General features: G+C 36.3%; 1 protein-coding gene across 2 annotated transcripts in view; it reads left to right on the forward strand.

Annotated features, from left to right (window-relative positions):
* Positions 1-21,540, forward strand: part of PLXDC2 (plexin domain containing 2) — a 409,444-nt gene that overhangs the window by 181,248 nt on the left and 206,656 nt on the right. For both annotated transcript variants that reach the window (XM_082854939.1, XM_082854938.1), the window contains exon 4: positions 17,719-17,865. In XM_082854939.1, the coding sequence (XP_082711065.1) occupies positions 17,719-17,865 (147 nt within the window). The remainder of the gene's footprint in view (positions 1-17,718; positions 17,866-21,540) is intronic.

The raw sequence follows: 21,540 nt of genomic DNA on the forward strand, positions 1-21,540 counted from the left end.
GCTCCGCGACGGGAGAGGCCACAACAGTGAGAGGCCCGCGTACTGCCAAAAAAACCAAAAATAGTAGTAAGAGGCGGCAGCAGCATTGGCGGCAACAACGGTGGTGTCAGCAGCGTGACTCTTTGTAGCCTTCTGGCGCAGAGAAGTGAAGCCACCACACTTTGCAAAGGCAAGGGTGCACCTGCAGGAAAAGTATCCCCTTGGCTTTAGTAAGCTGCTGCCGCTGCTGCTCTTACTTCAGTCACTTTGCTTCTGCTGGGGCTGTTTTTATCCACTTCGCTGCCTTTCTTTCTGCCTCCCCTCTCAGGCAACCATAAATTGAAATGCCGCAAGAGCACACATGCCTGGAGACAGAGGCAAAGAGACAGAGACAGAGAACAAAGAAGCACCTTACTGAGTTCTGTCCCTTCCAGTGATGATAGAAAACCTGAAACCACTGCTGTGAATCTTAAGCCACCTGCCTTGGGTGCTAATTGGGCTTTCTCAGGTGACAGCAGGCATTATAGTGCTTCTAGATGAGCAGGGGCCATTGGGCATTTGGTAGCAAAGAGGCGGGGGGGGGTAAGGTTCATCAAAACACTGGACCCTTCCAGGGTTGTGCACCCACCTACTCCTTAATGAATCATCCGTGGCTCCAGGCTTCCTTTAATAGAGTAATCCATGCGTTAACCTCCTGGGATTATTATTCGGGAATCAGGAGAGACCTATTTCCAAGTTCCCCTGTGATGTGATCGAGCTGGAATCTCTCTCCCCATTTTCTTGATGGATTCTATACCTGCCTACTTCTAGCATGAAGTAACTGAATTCCGTTTTTAAAAATGGCTGTGCTAACCACTCTTTTGGATTGATTACTCCCTTTCGCTTTACATAGGCTTTCTCCAAACCGAATTCCATCAAGTACATTAGGTTTCCCCTTTCTGAATTACTAGCGCAGTCCAAATTTGTCTTGACATTTTACTACAGTTGCCTTGATGGGGTTCTGAGTGATCTGAAACTCTTCAGTCCCATATTTAAAGACAATCATTGGATTTACATTTGGTTGGTAAATTTGAGCCCTTGGGGTCATGGTGGCAATAGTCCAAAAAAGTTTAAAAAAAAAGATATCATCACATGAGGCATGATTTACTGCAAAGGAATTTCTTCCTAGATCTAGGGGAATGATGGGGCATGGGGACCATGGCAGCTGCTCCCCAGCTGCAGCAGAGTGGGGCCATGTGGGAATTTGGGCATATGATGCCACATCTCCTAGTTTCTCAAGAGAAATCCAAACACTTAAAAGTTGTGTGTTCATTCTTTTTTTTTTTTTTTCCTTAATCACATGTGGACCAACACAGTGATGGTAAAATAAAATGTCCATAGGTTCGTGTATCTAATGGCCACCTGGCCACCAGATGCTATTGCTACTATATACAAAACAAATAACTAATTACATTCTTAATTAATATAAACTTACTAGGTCATCTTCCAAAGGGCCATCTTATTTCCAAGTTCTGAGGGGCACCTCGCTATTGCCTTCATGTCTACCCCAGAGGAAGCATACTATGTGTTGAGTTGAATTCAGTCAAATATAATCTGATTCTTGGAGATATTCTCTTCTGTCCTACTTTTCTTCTGTACTTATTTTATGTAAGTACAGTCCTGGTGGACTACTTTCTTATTGCATCCCTTGTAAACATGATATTGAAAACAAGAAGTGAAACATGCTTTTAAAGGTCTCACCTTCACTAGTTATTTTGAAGAATGTTTCTAAGATTATTTTCTGTTCTTCTGAAATATTACAGTGTATGAAATTGGAGTCATGGGAAATATACTCTTCGGTTATGATTGATTCAATATTCCAAGTTTTCAAAAGTATTTAGACATAATGAGAAAAACTTTTATATATTCAATTAATTACATATAAATATTGTAATTTAAACAATGACATTTCTTCAAGTAATCATCTTCTTTTGTTTTTCCTGGAAGACTGGAACATTTTAGACTTACCCGTGAGATGAATTTAGAAAGTCAAAATGATTTGAAACATTGGCAATACATTCAACTGTTAATAAGACAGAAGTGTGCTCTGGTCTATATCTATAACTAGCTTGCTAAAAAATTAAATAAATAACAAATGGATTAAACTGTATGATCATTCAGTAGCATTGCATATGTATAAAATAACCATAGCATTTCTAATTTGCAGATAGATTTGAAGGAAAAAGAGAAAGAAAATCAAATAACTGGGGGAGGGGGGACTTTTAGTGTGAGACTTTGCATTTCTTTTCAATTTTGTAGCAGTTGCAACAGGTATAAGTGGTATCTTACACAAAACACTTTAGAGGTATGATGAAGTAGCTGGGTTCCGCTTACATTATTGGCAGAGTCAGGATAAGGACTCGCATCCCCTGTTTCTGGCTCCTGATGCCAGCCAACCCTTCCCCATGCACCACCATGCTGCAGCTCTTTCTCTTGATCCCTGATAACTGATACCTGGTGCTATGAACTGAATTGTACCCCCTCCCCCAAGTCATATGTTGAAGCCCTAATCCCCAGTCTGACTGTATTTGAAGATAGGGCTGTTAGGAGGTAATTAAGGTTAAATGAATTCATAAGGGTGGGGTCCTAATCTGATAAAATTGGTGGTCTTATGAGAAGAGCAAGAGGGACAGAGCTCTTTCTCCACGTGTACACATTGAGGAAAGGCAAGGCGGTGTGAGAACACAGTGAGAAGGCCACTGTTTGCAAGTCAGGAAGAGGGTTCTAACCAGTATATGCCCAGACTGGCACCCTAATCTCAGACTTCCAGGCTCCAAAACTCTGAGAAATAAATTTCTGTTTAAGCCATTCAGTCTATGGTATTTCATCACGGCAGCCTGTGTGGACTAAGATACCTGGGAGGTGTGGAGAGACAATTTACTAAGTGACATTTTCTAAAAAGGGTCCTTATGAAGTTTCCAACACTTGAACACCTAACCTTCCAGTCCGAACTTAGCTACTCTTTTCTTGATGAGAATCCTCTTCTTCCTCCATCATGTGACTGGCTGCATGGATCCCCGCAATAGAAGTCTCATATTGTATGTTCTTTCCACCCATTTCCTCATGGCATATTTCCTAGTGAACCCATGATAGCTCATCACTTCAGGAAAAGTAGCCACTTCAGTTTACCAGAGTGTACACTTTCTCTGTCTTTATCCATATGGACTCCCTGTTTGTGGTGCTGGAGAAATTCCTTAACCTCTTTTTTATATTCATGTTCATGGTCTATTATTTGTAAACAATATTTCCTTAATGGTCTAAAAGCTTTGGCCATAGTATCTTGGAAACTGAATTGTATAGCTATATTCTTCAGATTTTGTGCATGTGGTTAGAATCACTCACAATTGCATACAGCCTTCAGTAATCATTAATGTCTGATGAGACAATTAAACATCAATTAATGATACTTTTCTTCTTGTATACCAGGTAGCCTTGTTTAGAATGAGACGTCATATAAGGTAAATAGTGACCTAAGAGCTCTGACCCAAATGAATGAGTACATGCCCGAGACAGAGTGTAGAAGGGAAAGTTGGTGAAGAAGACAAAAAAATAATCTAGGTCTTTTCTGGAAAATTCAGATTGATCTCAGGTTATTTCTTACCCAAATAGCAAATTGTTTATCTAGTCACCAATTACCTCAGGAAGTAGTTTTAAATATAGCTAAACTAAATATAGTTGAAATATGGTTGAAGATAGTCAAAATAATCTGAGATATTATAAAATGCATTTCTTATCCAAATACATGAAACTTATCCATAGCATCCCCAACAGCCTTTGCTCAAAGTCTTCTAATGGGAATTTATCCTTTTTTAAGAGAGAAAATTTTGTTTTTGACATCTTAATTTATTAAACTGTTTTCTCATCCTTGCCTGAATATTTCATCCCCAGAACATTCACAGATGAATCGTCCTTCTGACCTTTGGGCAAAGTCAATCCAGTTCCTCTTTGTCATCCAGTGGACTCTTCCCCATTCATTTCTCACATGACTTGACCTACAAGACCTCAACCATTTAGATCTTTCTCCTCTAGCCACATTTTATTTCATTTGTTATTAAAATGCTGAACTCACAGTTGTACTCAGCAGGAATTTGTCATAAAGCTGTTATGTAGCAGACTAGCAACTGTCCCTCAACTTACTATTGGGAAAATAGTATAAACTTTTTTAGACTTTATAAATGTATTTATAAATTGGTCAGGGAGAGACTGGCCTAGGAAGAACCTGGAGCCTGAGGCTCGAGTCCAAGCCCGGAGATCTTCGAAAGCCCTTTAAGGGAGTTTGCATTTCTCTGGGGCCCAATGCACTTCCTGGGTATTATTTGTACTAGGAACAGCTTGATCCCCAGAGGACCCTCAGAGGCTGCTTCCTGGAAAAAGGATTAGAAGATCAATAATATGTAAATAAACTCTGCCACCCACATCCCTGCTCTGAGGAGGTCACTGCGGGCTCTCTGTGCCTGCACAATAGCCCTTCAGCCACTCATAAGCAGCAGAGTGACCTTAGGGGTTCTTTAGAGCCCTGTACCAAGAAACAAATGTAAAGCACATGCAAATACTCTTGCTAGATTCATTATTGTCGCTTCCAGGGGAAGTGGGAGGGAGTTCGGCTTTGAAGCTGGAAACCATGCAGCTTTCCTAGAGTCCTTGTGAGTACCTTATACTTTGTCAGAGTATGAGAAATACTCTAGGCTTTAGCTCAGCAGTTTTACGACCAATATTTTCGAGTCTTTAAAGATGTTCTAATCTACCTCCGAAGAGGAAGGGAAAAAGCACTGTGGCAGTGGCCTCTGGAAGTCAGATATCATAAAACCAAACTGGAAAAAAAAAGACTCAATGTTTTCATTCCTTTGCAAATTAATGGCACTTAAAAATATGCATTATCTACAAACCCTATCTTTTCAGAAAAAGAAAGCATTAACAAGAAATAGAACATGATATTAGAGTAAATGATAGGTGAATAACCGAATGTATCTTTTTAAAATATTCATCAAGTTATCTTTGTCTTTTTCACATTTTATTCTTTGAGAACCACTGTATTATGAATTCCTTACTGTGGATCTAACATTTTTGTCTCTATCATAAATGCTTTGAAAAGTATGCAAACAGATTATTTTTAGGTAGCCACTTTCCAAAACTCCTCTATTTAAAAGATTAACCAGCTAATGATTTTATTGCTTAATAAAATATTCTGGGGGAACAAATCACTTTCCGTTTTCAAGGCAATCTGTTGGTTTTTCTTCCTCAGCTTTAAAAATTATGCCTGTTATTCCTCTATATGTTTTGCAAACCATTGTTGGCATTTTTTGCAACAAAAACCTCTAGGCCATCATGAGTTATGTAAAGTCTCCACTACATCAGGGGACCAAATTTGTATTGGATTTGGGGAACTATGCCCTACATAGTAGACTGCTTACTTATAAGTCATCAAGTCAACAAAGCCTAATGCAAAGACCTGGATTGAACTTTGGATTTTATACTAGTTGTAACAGAACACTGATGTGTTGTTTATTCACACCTGTTCTCACTAGTCTGATTCATTGGAATGTTTATTACATTCTTTGCTCTCTGAGTGAACCTAAGAATTTTTTTCCCAGTCCCTTTCTCCACTGTGTCCTTAGTCTCTGGAATAATCATGTTCCGTCCAGAGTAAAACCCAAAGATAACTTTGACATAAGCTCTCTTCATTTTTTTAACCCAGGTTGTTTTTTAATGTTTTAACCATTAAGCAATATTCTGTTCTGAATTTTATCTACAAATTAACTGAATTCAAAATATTAACTGGTGATTATTTCTAAGCAACGTTTATGCACAGTGTAGATCAGTGAAGAGAACTACTTGGATATCTAAGCCCAGGCAGAGGAAATCCACGAGCATATGGAAATTCTCTACTTATAGAAGTATCTGATATATGTAGACTTATAATGTAAGAACATTCAAGTAAGAGTTCCTGTCCTGATTTCTTTTGAACTTTTCATTTGAGATACAAAAGTAAATCAAGTGGCCCTAGTGTTTGTTATTAATACAATCACTTAATGCCTGTCTCTCCCACTAGACTGTAAACAACATAAATGCAGGAATTGTGTCAGTTTTGTTTACTATATACTTTTTAAAACAAAAGTCTCCTGAATAAATGTTTTTAATGTCCTAATATCAAAGGGAAAGATATTTAATCTAAAAAGGCAGCTGGTTGATATTGGAGGCAAACACCTAGGAACAGAAGAAGGCTGCTTCTCTGTGAGTGTCCACCCAAGGCCCTCAAATGCCAAAGACAAGAGAGAACTGGTCACTTCAGTCACGTGTCTAATCTTGTCAAAGAAAAGAAAAAATTAAGTAAAGTGGTGTCATTTCAGGAAAATGGCTCAATTTGTGTTTTTTGTGTGGATCAGGTATAATGATTAAAAATTCATAATGTTAAACTTCCATAGCTAAATCTAATCTCTTTCCACCGAGTGCTACTTACAGTTAGTATTGTGTTTGGTATAGTCACGTTCAGTTTACCACTGCTTCGTTATCTGCACTGCGTGTTTATGCAAAGCCTGATGATTATGCTTGCAGACTGACTAATGATCTTTAAAACTGTGTTGATATCTCAAAGTGATTGATGCAGCACATTCATTGCATTTTTGAAGCTGCTTTATCTTGATACTTGTTTCAAAGCTAGTATACCAGGTGGGGGGGGGCAGGGGGAGGGGGACGATGACACATAAAATTGTATGTCAAATGAGTGCATCCAAAACCATGATATGAGGATTCCAAATTTATACTATTTGGGACATGTACAGATGCAACCTATGAAACACTCAAAAATTCTCCAGATCGCATATCCATTAAGGAATAGAAATCTGGACTCAGCCTTCTTTATTGAGATCGTCAACACTGGAACTTTAAGGATCATCATTTCCAAAACAGATGAAAGGCTATTTATTATTCCTACAGTTCTCTGGAATGTAAACCTTACTGGGTGTGCTTTGGAAAATACTAAGCTCAACATTTGAAAAAGTGAAATTCTTAAATTTTGGTAAACTCTCTAAGGATAAGTTGAATTTTTTTATATATTTCTAAAGCCTTGGTTTTGGTATGATCATATAGATATAGAACATGTTCAGTTACAAATTGGAAATTTCAGCTAATAGGTGATGTTTCCCAGATGTGTCTGCATGTTGGGATCACACTGCACCCAGCCCGGATTCTGATCTAACTGGTCTGGAGTATGATCTGGGCTGTGAAATTTATAAAAGATCTCCAATTGATTCTAATGTGCAGACAAGTTTGGGAACCACTGCTACAGTTCAAGGGCATTCATTAGCTCATGGCATTGTCCTCCATTGAGCGCTTATTCGAGTACTCAGTGAGAGAAAGATAGAAATACAGGTGTTACTTGAATATGGGAGGGCTTCTCAATTAACATCTGGTTACTCCTAAGGCCTTGTTCTGTGACCATTGGTATGCACTGTATCTGGAAACCAGTGATATTTATTTTCCTATATTTGTTTGTTAGCATTTATAATGACATGTAGATATGCTAAGTTCCACTTTAAAATGTTAACTGGCATAGCTACTTTCAACCATCCAGGCTGTCCAGTTATCCTGATTAAATGCTGCAGGGTCATTTTTGAGTGTTCTTCTCCCTCTTAAATAGTGGCAAGTCTTTTGGATTCTTCAGTCTTTCTCACAACAGCATCTTCCCTTTTGTTTTCCCTCTTAGTAACCTGGTTAAGCTGTTAGGATTTTGTTCTTGATTCTTTTATTCTTTTTTAAAAAATAATTAGTTAATTAATTTTTATTCTTTTACTCTTTATTCTTATGATAGCTTCCAAACCAATGTATGATTCTAATCACTCCCTTCTCCAGTCCATCCTATTTTCTAGATTGTTCCGTCTAAGTCTACACTTAATCCATTACTTCCAAGGCTCTCATTTTACACAGAATCAAATTCAGACTTTCCAGATTGATGTTCAAAGGTTTGTGCAATCAAAATTCTACATATCTAGGTGCACTCACTTCACATTACTCCCCTATATGTGTCTGTTGTTCTAGTTATTTTCTGTAATCTTATTAGTATTTTTCTGCTCATTCCCCTGGGTTCAGACCAGTCCCTCTGAGCAAAATCGCCCTCTCAATTCATTCCTCAAGGCCCAGATTAAATATCATGACTTCTGTGAGCCCTATATTTTATCACTAAAACTGAATGAGATTTTTTCCTCCTGAGGAGGCTTATGAAACTGAAGCTGCCATTAGTACAGCCTTTATCTTATGCTGGTCTGGAGCAGAGATTTGAGTACCTGCACTATGTCACTCTGTTGCAGGTTTCTGGAGAGCAAGGACTATATCATAAACATCTTTTACCCTTCACAGCCATCAGCTGAAGACCTCCACATACATAATCAGTGCATCATAAATACTTGTTAGCTTGTATGAGTGACATCTGAAATAAATGGTTGTAAATAAATAGGCTGTTTTATAGCATCTTCCTACATTAGACTACGTTCACTTGAATATTTGACCTCCAGGCATTTTTCTTACACTTTCCAGCTAGTTCTTAGGAAAGTGAGAAGCTCATAACATTGATTTTCCCTTGTGTGATTTTGTAGGACAGAAGCAAAAAAGGAAAGCATGCTTCTCAGGCTGCACTGAAATAAAATCTCTCCTAAGCTATCTTGTAATTTTATTGCAAGATATAAATACCAGCTTTATAGATCTGAGAGGGAATCTTTCTTCAAAGTCAGCAAAACCATATTATGAAAATATTTGTTTGACTCTAGAATTGGTAACTTTAAAACAAAACTTCAACAGCTTGTGCTTTTCTTTTTGCTTCTTTATTTTTAATGGCTCATGAAACTATTGCAGCCTCTCTCCCTTTGTTCTGCCCTTGTTTGACCTGTACATCAGCTACCTAAAGTTAAGTGAGTTGGCAACAAGATTTTCCTTCTTCTAACATGTGGTCCTGGAAGAATTTATCATTTGAAATGGGCTTTTAAAATTCTTATTTAGAAAACAATAGGAAGATTTACATTGTTAAAAGTACCTCTATGCTAAATGAAAGCAACTACAGATTTTTTTTTTTAATTGAATCTACCCACAGGTATTGTCAAAATGGTCTCTCAACTGAAGTGGAAATGATACAGTATCTCCTAGAGGGGTCAAAGTAACTGTTTATTTATACTTAGCAAAACAGCTCAACCACTCAGGCATAGAAAATTTGCATGGCATGACGGGTTAAAAATGGCCCCAAATTCCTACAGCTTATCCCATAAAGAGGTAGGATCTATCTTCTCACCTCTTGAACCCAGGACATGCTTTGTAACTTGTTCTGATCAAATGATGGGATGGAAGTCAAATTAAACACCTTCTAAGCAATGCCTCCAGACACTTGCAGCTTCCGCTCTTACTTGCTTGGATTCTATCAGCTTGGGAATAAGCCCAATCTGGTCTCCTTGGGAATGAGATGTCACAATGAGAGAGAGAACCTAAACATGTGGCCAAGTCCATGTGGAACCAGCCAGTCCCCAGCCGACATGAGAAGTGGCCACAAACCATCAGTGATCCCAACTGACACCATGTAGGACAGAAGCAATGCCCAGCTGCACCCAGTCCTAAACAAATGAATGGTTGTTTCAGGCCACCAAGTTTGGGAGTTGTTTGTTACCCAGCAATAACCACTGATAGAGGTGGCATGAGGGGTTTTGTAGTAGGGCATGGAAATTTCAAGAATAATAAACTGAATAGTGAATAAAATATATTTATAAATAAATTGGATTGCTTTGTGTGTGAGTTTTTACTTCTTCCTTGCTGTTAAGAAGAATCTACCACTGTAACATCTTTTCTAGGAGGTAATAAAGCCGAAGTAATAAATAGCTTGAAAAATATAAAGAAGGTCTAAAACTTACAAATCTGTATATTGAGTATCTATCATGTACCAATGTTTACTATCTAGAATACAGCAGTGAACCCAATAGAGGGAGAGATATTTTAAACGGGGAGCAGGGGGAGGCAATAATTTTTTTTAAAGTCCAATGATAAAAGTTACAAAGGAAATTAAAGCAGGCTAAGAAATAAAGCATGACAGAATAGGGGAGGATCATTCCAGGTGCATAAAAGAGCAGGTGAACAGTATGGTGTTGGCACATAGCGTACTTGTGGGACACCAGGAGAGCTAGTAGGGCTGGTGTGGCATGTGACGGGGAGGACGAAATGGAAGGGGTGGCTGTGTCAAGCCCAGTGTTTGTGGGAACAGTAACAGTTACCTTTGAAATGAGATTGACCAGTTCATAGAGGGAAATTACCCAACTTTTCCACAAATGTTGGTTGTGTGAAAATTGTCAACTCAGTTATAATTTTTAGAAGTTGCTCCAGAGTAAAATTTTTCATAATTCTTGTAAAATTATAAATATCTCAATTTTTTTTTCTAAGAGATAGGCTAAGATAGAGAACTGTATGGATTTTCAAAAAGCCCTCCTATATTAGAAAGCTTGAATGGCAATTTTGATTAGCACTAGAGAATGACATGTGTTTTCAAAGGCAATAAATCTAGGGCTTCTTACAAATCCAAACTTAATAAAGGAACTATCTGTATGTGCTATGGACTGAATTCTGTCTTCCCTAAATCCATATGTTGAAGCCCTAACCCCCATGTGGTTATATTTGGAGATGGGGCCTTTAGGAGGTAATTAAGATTTAATGAGGTTGTAAGGGTGGGGCCCTATGGGATTGGTATCCTTGTAAGAGGATGGGAAGACACTAAAGAACTTTCTCTTGGCCCTTTGAGGACATAGTGAGAAGGCAACCGTCTACAAGCCAGGAAGAGAGCTTTCACAAAAACCAAATCTACCAGAACCTTGATCTTAGGCTTCCCAGATTCCAAAACTGTGAGAAATAAATTTTTGTTTTTTAAGCCACTCAGTCTCTGGTCTTTTGTTATGGCAGCCTGAGCAGACTAAGACAGTATGTTTATAGTGTCCAAGTTCCTGCCCCATCATGAATGCTACATCTAAAATAGAAATGTCCATATAAATTATGATTGTCTTTTCTGATTATCAGAATGTTTTGTGGTCCCTCATACCATTGTTGTTTCTAGTTGATTGGAAAAATACACCAAGAATTATAGAGAAATTCAGTAACTGTAAAATGATCACACATTTTATGCATCACAATATATCGTGCATTTGAAAAATAATGCACACAAATACAAGACCTGTGATTTTTTTAGTTTGCACAGATAACGCATAGTGTTCCCAGGGATTCGTACACTCCCTGCAACAAGTGTGTTAATTTGCCTCCAGTCTTGGGGCCAATCTACATCTTACCAACAAGGATGATTAAGTACCTACTGAAATGGTACTATGCTATACAGTTACTATAACTAGCTACCTGTGTTGGTTCTTCAAACTGCACACTTATATTTCTTTTGGTGGGTATCACTTAAATAATGCAAAGTCTTCTGACTCACTCACCCCTAGCAGTTTCTTCCCATTCGCCTGTGGCTTTAGAATCTCAGAACCTTAGGTGAAAGGAATTTTAAGAGACACCTAGTTGAATTCCTTATATAAAGTCCAAAATTTACAGTGACTATTTAGAGGCAGAAGCTGTACTTCAACCCAAATATCCTTTGAGCTATGTTATTGTAATGCTAATTTTGAGCTTTTTAATAGAAATTTCATACATATTTTTAAACTTTTTTCATGCATGCATTTTTTCCCTAGGTTTTTGGAGCCTTCAGAGATCCCTTGTAAGTTGGCAGTGCACCTCTTTAGCAACCACTGTATGATTGGCCATCACTTGCTTGTATTTGCAAAAGATAAATTGAGATGTTAATTCACTCAAAACTGCCCAGATTCTCTCTCTGGCCTGTGCTTTTTCACCACTCTAAAACTGGAAATACTCTAGCAGGTTTATTCTTGAAAAGGTTAAAAGTTTCTACCAGGAGCAAATTAAAGTACACTGGATAAAATATATCCAGGTAGAAAATACTATTTGTTTCATTTAATAAATGAATCAACACAAACACATACCAACACATTCCAAAATGCCTGGAGATGTAGGCAATCACTTAATTGAATTATAGAGCTTTGATTTTGTCATTATTTTGAAAGATCATAAATGTGTTATGCTTCCTTGGCCATACAATTTACCTCTCTCTGCATAGCATGAGAGATGATCTCATCTAAGAGAAACAGTTACTGGGAAAATGAAAACTGTTTTATGATGGAAATATTGCTGGAATCCCATATTTTATATGTCACATAGTAATCTGACCTCATGATAAATTCACCCACACACTCACACACACACACCAGTTAATCCTACATTCTTGGGTGTCACTTAACTAAATTCTTGTGAAGAACTGATAAAATAAATAATACCGGGCTTCCCTGGTGGCACAGTGGTTGAGAGTCCGCCTGCCGATGCAGGGGACACGGGTTAGTTCCCCGGTCCGGGAAGATCCCACATGCCGCGGAGCGGCTAGGCCCGTGAGCCATGGCCGCTGAGCCTGCGCGTCCGGAGCCTGTGCTCCGCAAGGGAGAGGCCACAACAGTGAGAGGCCCGTGTACCGCAAAAAAAAATAAAATAAAAAAATAAATAATACCTACCAAAGAGTCATGGACAAGATATTGCTAAGGGGATAGACCATGCTGCAAATAGATCAAGTAGGTAAAAATCCTTAAAGAAATAGCAGAGGCATCTGTGAGAAACTGAAGATACGTAAAAGATATGCATAATGAGAATTGGTGCAGTAATCTGATACAATCAATAGGAGATAGAGGAATTGATTTTAATTCTTCTGACACCATGACAGTAAATTTAATTGTATCCCATGTAATTGTTCTGAGTGTCTGAAGAGGGTATTGCTGTAGTACTTGCTGATGTATATTGAAGGCTATTTGCAGATAATATGTAATTGCTCCTATCGTGCTGAAATTGTGTGGGACTAATTTAATAATCCTTTATATTCTGTTCATATGCTTTTCAAATGTGCTTAAATATGTTGGTCGAATTTCATTTTTCGGTAACCCAGTGAAAGAAAGCTAAATACACTCATTGGCTTTTTATTAACAGAGACACTCATATGACCTATCTTCCACATTCCCTGTAGGTCACCTCCTTCTAATGCAGTTGAGAAAAGTATTGCCAGCTCACTTTTTCTCCTTTTGTTATTTGATCATGTCCTTTGGTTTCTTATATCAACATGATTTTTTTAGATCACTATTTTTTAACTCTTTGTTTTTGAGTAGTTTTATATATACAAGTAATATTTTTAAATAGCTTTACCTTTAATTGTACTGTATGGCCCTTGTGAAATCATTTATATAAGAATGTAACATATTTGGTTACATTACATTATATTACATATATTAATACCTGGCAAGAACCATTCAAATTATAATATTTCTTTATTTATTATAAAACTATCTTTGAAAGGTAACTGATTGATTAAATGCTGAATAACTTTACCTGAGAACTTTGACTATGTTTTATATATCCATATATTTCAGATGACTAGCACAGTGATGTTCATACAATATAATCTTGATTTTTTTAAAAAAATTCTTAATGAAATGAATTTAGAGTTCAAATGCTATTACTACCTAGGCAATGTGAGGCATCCATAAGAATTATTCAACATAAAATCAACTTAACACCCATGATAGAAGAGAAGACAACCTTTGGGTTAGAAATTGTGTAAACTGATTGTTGCAGAATGGTTAGGCTACAGTTACAAAGACGACTTCTCTTGTGTTTTTGGTGTATGTCCTCTGTTTACAGCTGTACATTTCCAGACATGTTTGAAAAGCATGGATTTATGGGATTTATAGCTACCTATTGTGCCATCTACTTTCAGTAACAGTTGGTTTCCTAAATGAATTGGCAAGTAGGCATATCACAGTGTTTTGTTTTATTTTTTATGATGTTATAAACAGTTTGCAAGAAAAAAAAAAGAAAGAAGAGTTTGCTTCTGAGGAGAATAGGAAAATCTTTATGCCTGAAGTGGCTTTTGGCAAAGCTTTAAGAAGCATTACTCCTATAAAGGACAAGATATGGTTTGAATAATTTAGTAGTGCTAAGATGTCATATTTTTGAGACATCTATTTTATGGCTTTCCTGAATAACTGAGCCAAACACCTCTCCCAGGAATTTAACAACTTTTGTCTTTAAATTCCTAGGTAAACAATAAATTGTCTTCCTCTTTGAATAAAAGTTGCCATGACAACTTGGCAAGCTTGGGCTATAGAAGTCAAACACCAAGAAGTCAAAAAGCTTTAACTGTCAGTATTTTCAAAGATTTTATGTTGTTTTGAGAAGCTCTGATTTAAGTGAAAATGAAGGTGTATGTTCACATAGCCATATCAATAATTGTAATTACTGATTACTGATAAAAAATGTATATTTTTGCAGCGAATCCATTGTTTAGCATAACAATACTCTTATTCTTTATGTTAACTTCAAGACTGTCTCTTGATTAATTACAGGGATTTAGGGGTTAAGGGAAATGCCAAAGTCATTTTAGATATGTTGATTGCAACAGTTATACTGAGCTCTATACTGAAAGTTTGTGATATTAAAGAAAATATCTATCTGGCAATTGTATAAGAATTTGGCAGCAACATAAAATCTGTTACATAATTCATCTAAAGATTACATCTCTGACCTCAGTGTTGCTGAACTCTTTATAAAAATACTAGCAATAGGGAAAAAGATTAAATTTTTAATTTAAACTCATTGAATATTTTCTTCAAAACCACCCTTTTGTACCATTCACTGAAAAATCAAATGAATCGTTGTTTGTTATTCAGATTTGATGATTTCTGGCAGGTTAAATACAAGTTTTCATTCCTTCTGTGTGATTTGCTAGACTACCAGATGCGAATGGGAGATGTTTGTTATCTAGATCTATAAATCTGCAGATAAGGTTGTCTTATTCAACATTGCTGAAGTCTCTTTTCGTGAAAGTTAAGGAAACTTGTTTGTCAGTTAGGGTTCTTTTGGTTGATAATAACTCAACTCAAGGTGTTTTAACAATAGAAGAGATTTAATGGTTCATCTAAGTGGTTGAACAAGCCCAGGAGTTGGTGCACTTAGATATACTTGGTCAGGGATCTGGCTTTTTCTTTGCATTGCTTATGGTTCTGTCCTTATCGATGTTTGCTTTATCTTCAGGCAGGATTCCCTCTTGGTAGAAAATGGTGGCAGTAGTTCCAAGTCTCATATTTACACATCTCAGCAATCAGAATCAGGGAAATTATCTCCTCTCTACCTAATCTCCAAGATGTCTCACTATTTGGTCCTTCTTAGGTTATGTGCTCATCATGCCCACCAACCATTGTTGCCAGTGGAGTGACACCTGTAGAATGGCTTGTGCCCAGTGTCAAGGAGGGTACTTACCACTGAAAGCTTCCAATGGAGAAGCACCAGACAATGAGAAGGAGTTGAAGGCACAACCACAATGCTTGTTACTCTCCCAGAACCCAAGCAATCAGTGTCGTCACGTTCTGGAAGGGAGGGCTGGAAAATCATTAGGATAGAAGCTCTCTTGAGTTTCATAGAATCTTATTCCTACTCCTTTTTTTGTATCTCCTGTTTTCTTTTTTCTCTGCAGAACTTTCTTATCTTTCATCGTGGGTATACTTGTAATTTGTACATGATACCTAGAGTTTAATTGGAGATATAGGATTTTTATTTTTTTAAAAATTTACTGTTAACATTTAATCAACATCTTTTCTCAAGATGTACATTTGGGGTCATATTTTTTCTTTTAGTCATGAAGCAAAATCTATTTAGAATATTGCTTAGAATATTCCTTTCCTTCATGTAGTCTTATGTGTATGTATATATATATATAATATATATATATATGATGACTTGTGAAAAGGTACATGGTATTCTTATTTTGACTGGATTTCAAGAATAGTTATATTTTATTTAATTAGCACTTAAGTAATAAATGCATTAGATGAAATTCCATCCAAAAATGTATTATTCAAATCATAGACCCTCTGTTCACTAAACATTAATCTTACATATACCTGAATATTTTTAAATGCATTCTGTTTAGTGACTTCTCAAACTGATAAGCACATTTACATTTCATGATAAAACAAACAACAAAAAAAACTAATTATGATTCAAATTAGTCAAGAATCATGTGATTTTTCTAGGTGTTCCTCAGCAAAATTGCTTTTTAAAACATTTAAATCTCTTCATTGAGTGAGAAACCTGAAAAATAAAGGTTTTGTGACAGGTACCATGTTGATATCAATAATGAGAATTTAAATAAAAGTAGAATTTAACAACCCAAATTATGGGAGAAAGATGTATTATCTCAATTTCTAGGACCATTAAATGAAAGCAACGCCTAATATAACCCTAGTTTAAAAAGAGAAGTTTGAATTTGTTGTCACTCAATAGTAATTACAGTTCAGGCTTTCAGAAAATACTAGTTCGAAAAGTGACATTTTTTGTTTGGGCAGCAGCAATCAGAGAGAGCCCTAACATTACTGTTTTAGAAAAGACTGTTGTACACAGATTGTTCATTTGCCTTTAAGTTTTGTCAATATAACAGTTTATTTTAAAGAGGCTTATTACTTTTATATTTTTAAAATCTAATTCACTTTCCTTAGAGGTTATTTAACTCATTTGGCTATTTTGAAGAATACTAACACTTCTAATTTCAATAGGATCATTTTTGTTTGTTTGTTCTTTTATGAATTTTAGGAACACCTGTGTTCTTTTTTTACTTTTGAGGGCTTTTTTCTTCTTTTTAATGAAACTCTGTGTAACTCTAAATTATATAAGTTTGATATATAATGATTTAAATGCTTCTCGTAAAAAGGGGGTGAGAAGGAAGAAAAAACATTTTTTGATCCTAGGACAATAAAGGTATTACAAAAATGTAACTGATGTGAAAAAACATCCATTAAATGTTGCACTCTGAATTCACCTGAAAAAGAAAAAAAATGCTACAAGTAGATTCATCTTAGAGGTATTATTTTAAATGGTAGTCAGTATCAACACAAAGCTTATAACAAGAACCACGTATGATTACCTCTATCTTTGCTTGCCACAGTTCTGACACACTCTCATTTTTAGGGTAAAAAAAGAATATTTACACAACTCTAGGGAAAAAGCAAAATAAACTGATAAAATGGAGAAATTTCAAGAAACCATAGTCAAAAGTAAAATATACTTTTTTACCTTCTAAAATAGAAATTAGAATGCTTTAGGCAAATCTAGCTAATACTAAGTAGTCACTGAAAAAAATTAATGCTTCTCTTTTTTCCCTACCTTTATTGAGATATAATTGATATGTAACATTGTGTAAGTTTAAGGAGTACAACACGTTGATTTGATACACTTATATACTGTAAAAGCTAGCCACCATAGCATCAGTTAACATCTCCATCACGTCACATTATTATCATTTCATTTTTGTGGTGAGAACATTTAAGATCTATAAGATTCCCCAGAACTTAATCGTCTTATAACTGGAAGTGTGTACCTTTTGACCAACATCTCCCCATTTCACCCCCTTCCAGCCCCTGGTCACCACCATTCTAATCTGTTTCCATGAGTTTGGCTTTTTTAGATTCCACATATAAGGGATGTCACTCGGTATTTATCTTTCTCTGACTTATTTCACTTAGCACAATACCCTCAAGGTCCGTCGGTACTGTCCGTGTCCTTGATGTGCATTATTCTTTATTATTATAGGAGGACACAGATCATAATTACTATATATCTCGGATATATGGTCCATCTGATTCTGCCAGCCGGGATTTGTGGGTGAACATAGACCAAATGGAAAAGGACAAAGTGAAGATTCATGGAATACTGTCCAATACTCATCGACAAGCTGCAGTAAGTGCTTTGACATTTTGAGTTTCTTTTTCTTCTTCTGTAAAAAAAAAAATTTGCTTTAATTGACATATTAACATTGTTGTGATCACTTTTCAAGTATATTAGTTCTGCAATTGCAGTTTAGATTAATAATTCATGTAAGATGTTATAGAAAATGATAAAGAATTACTTTGAGAAGCCACCATTAATTTAACCATTAATTAATTAATTAACCATTAATTTCTCCAGTAAGTATGATGAGTTGCATATTCAATTTAAAGTTGTGATTTATCTTGGATGACTTTCAGTTTTCATTTAATTAGAGAACATGCATGTAATCCATGCATTTAGAGAACATTTTTTAAAAATTACATTAATTTGCTATCTTCCATTTTACATGAGTTTATTACCCTTGGTCTGAAAAAGATTTAACCAGAAACATTCACAATTCAGATAACACATGTAGACCAAATTATGGATTTATGTGAAGAAATTTCATATAAAAGAAAATAATTATGTGAAGAAATTTCATATAAAAGAAAATAATTAAATCTAGAAGACTGCAAACATATTTTAAGTCTGAGCTTAAATCATTTACCAGTGGTGGTTCCTTAAACAAACAATTTAACTATTCTGAGGCACAGTTTCTGAATCTGTATAGGGGGGATGACAGGAGATATGAATACAAACCTCACTTAGCTTACATGGTCACTGATACCGTGTTCTGTGTGTCAGGTTGAATACTTTCATGGATTAGCTTTTTCAATCTTCACAACAATTCTATGATTTAAATATTATAACCACCTAGGTATTGAAGATAAGAGAACTTGATCTTGGAAAAATCAGCCTAAGCGTCTCCTGCTAGTAAGTTCTGTGACTCAGGTGTTAACCTAGGCAGTCAATTCCCCATCCAAAATGCATGTGTAAAAGTTATCACACTTGGTTCACAGAATGTTCTTTGATAATCACTTTATCAAGATGATGCCTGATTTAACATTTTAAAAGTTATTTGGTTTTGTTGCCCTGGATTATAGTGGTGATCTTACTATCAGTGAAGCCATGTCTTGTTCAGTTTATCATGACCTAAAGAGAAAACAAAATAACTTGAACATTTCAAGGGCTATTGCCATTATTGATACAAAGATAGAACTAATAGAGTAATGGCCAATCTGATTTAAAGAGGCATTGATTTGATAAATGTAAAATATCAAAAATTTTGGCCAATAGCCTTCATTGTATCTATGTAGATGTTCCTGTGTCAGGAGATTGACTTCTAACAATTAAAATGGAAATGAATTATAATTCACCATGATGATTCATTGAGGCTGAGAAGATGACAGATTCAGAAATGATTCACTGTCTGGCTTAGAACAGATCTTCAAAAGAAGAGAAAATGAGAAAGATTAGATTAGGACCATGTTTTTTCAGTAATGTATTGCATTTGACAATTTTCCCACTATATTGCAGTCCCTAATAGTGTAAAATATACTTTGTAAGAGTTTGAACGTTCGCGTATCCACACTGAGATTCCATGAAGTGGCCCAGTTCTGGTGTCGGCCACTGTGGGTGATATCTGTAAGCAGAGAAAGAAGTTCATCAGTTAAAATATTAGCTGGTTTCTTCTTACACTTGCTCTTGTGCTCTCCCAAAGGGGAGGCAGTTCATGTGTCCTGCCTTTCCTCAAAGAAGGTTGGTTTCTCTTTGGAAAAGGGTTTGCTTGGCTGCCTTGTAACAGCCCTCTGATAGTCTCAAGAAATACTATGATGATATAAAGATCCATTTTTTTATAATTGGGATTCTGAGAGTGGCACTGTTTGTTGCTTTCAACACCAAAGTTTGGCTTAAAACAAATGGAAAGACTTGAGCTTGAGCTTGAGCTTGTAACTTATCTGGTGCTCCATGCATTGATTTTTAAATATATATCACTGATAAAAACCTTTATTTTAGCTACTCTGCACTGGTTTTCCATGAGAATCTAAGCCATTGTCAAGTATTTCTTAGTGTTAGAAATTGGTCCTGTACCCACTTTCTCTATCACCACCAACAGAACATACACACACACACACACACACACACACACACAAGCGCTCACAGGTACACAATTTCCATTTACAGCAATAGAATTGATAATATTACTTAGTTACTTATTTTTGGAAATATTTGCCACTTGGACTCCTTCATTTAAGGAGTTTTATACCTTGGAACTTATAAATTTACTTAGTAGAATATTTTATAAAAATTTTGTACATTCTTTCATAAGTATGATTGTTGAATATTAGTTTGAAGATTTCCAAATTGTAGAGAGTGATCCGTTTTTTACTATTTCTTCCATTGGCCTCCCCATCTTTCCAATCCTGCCTTGTTCTCTTGGCTCCATTTCTATTATGCCACCCTTGGAGTAGAACCAGGTTTTAGAGGTGATGACAGAATTGTAGTGTTAAGGTATTGTTATGGCCAGGGCCTCAACGATGCCCACATACACCCTCTTCCTCCTGGCCCTCTCCACACACACAGCATAGGCACCCAGCCACAGCTACCCTCCCCGCTGTGATAACTACTGAGAGGCTTAACCACAAGGGATAATGGCAAACGGGAAACAATGATTCACTTCACTGATTAGGTTCCCCGAAATCATAATCATCAAAATCCTTGATGCAAAGCTCTCTGGTAGTTTGGCTGGAAACAGGATTTAACTTTAAGCCCGAAGGGAAGAGGGGGGTTTCTTAAATCTTACCACCAACTGATGTAATTTGCATACCCAAGGGCATCCTTTCTGTCAACAAATTAGACAAAAAAGAGAATAGAAAGATATAGCCTAGGATAAGACTCAGGGGGCAGTCGGTTAACTAACCCAGACCTGGGCAAACAGGAAAGGAAGTGAGAAAGCTGAAGATTGGATTTCCTGAAGATATAGTTTCCCTCCCCTTTCCCAGCTGAATGGGTCAGAGGGAGATATGGGAGTGTCTGACCTGGAAACATAATTTTTTAAAGAAATATTTTCCCCTTCACCACCTTCATTTGTAAATGTGGTCCAAACAGTATTTTGGAATCTGAGATTAATTTTCTAGAAAAGGAGGAATGTGGAAATAGAGTAAGAGTTTTCCCTTTTCTCCCATCCACAATAATAATACTGTGAGAGCAGAGCAAAACTTAGTCATTTAATTCACATTTTTCACATGCCGAAACACACTGATTTCTCTTTCCTTTTATAATGTAAAGTAAAATGATTAGTATTTATATTATACACACACACACACACACACACACACACACACACACACACGTATATGGTAATTTGATTACATGTTCCTTCAGCTCTCCCCGTTGTCCTTTTTGTTTAAATCTTTCCATTGTTCTTTTTAGTTTAAATAACATTTCTTAAATCATATTTGCAGTAAAAACAGATATTAAAACCTAGTTTTACAGTTGGACACATTAAAGGAAGGAGCATGTCTTCATAGATAAAGAAAAGTGAAAATTTTGTATGATTCCCTACCATATGACAAGCAAAGAGCCAAGCCCCTTACATTCAAATACTGGTACTTATTTGGGTTTTTTTGTTCCTTCTTCAAAGTCCTCAGTTATCAGGTTGCAGATCTAGAAGTTTCTAACTACAAACCTAGGAACCAGTCCAGACTTATTTTTCCTTCTATGAGGACCTTCAAATGCCACAATTTTGAGATTTTCTTATGTACT

This window comes from Leucopleurus acutus (genome assembly GCF_964270905.1).
Source record: "Leucopleurus acutus genome assembly, chromosome: 1".
Taxonomy (NCBI): domain Eukaryota; kingdom Metazoa; phylum Chordata; class Mammalia; order Artiodactyla; family Delphinidae; genus Leucopleurus; species Leucopleurus acutus.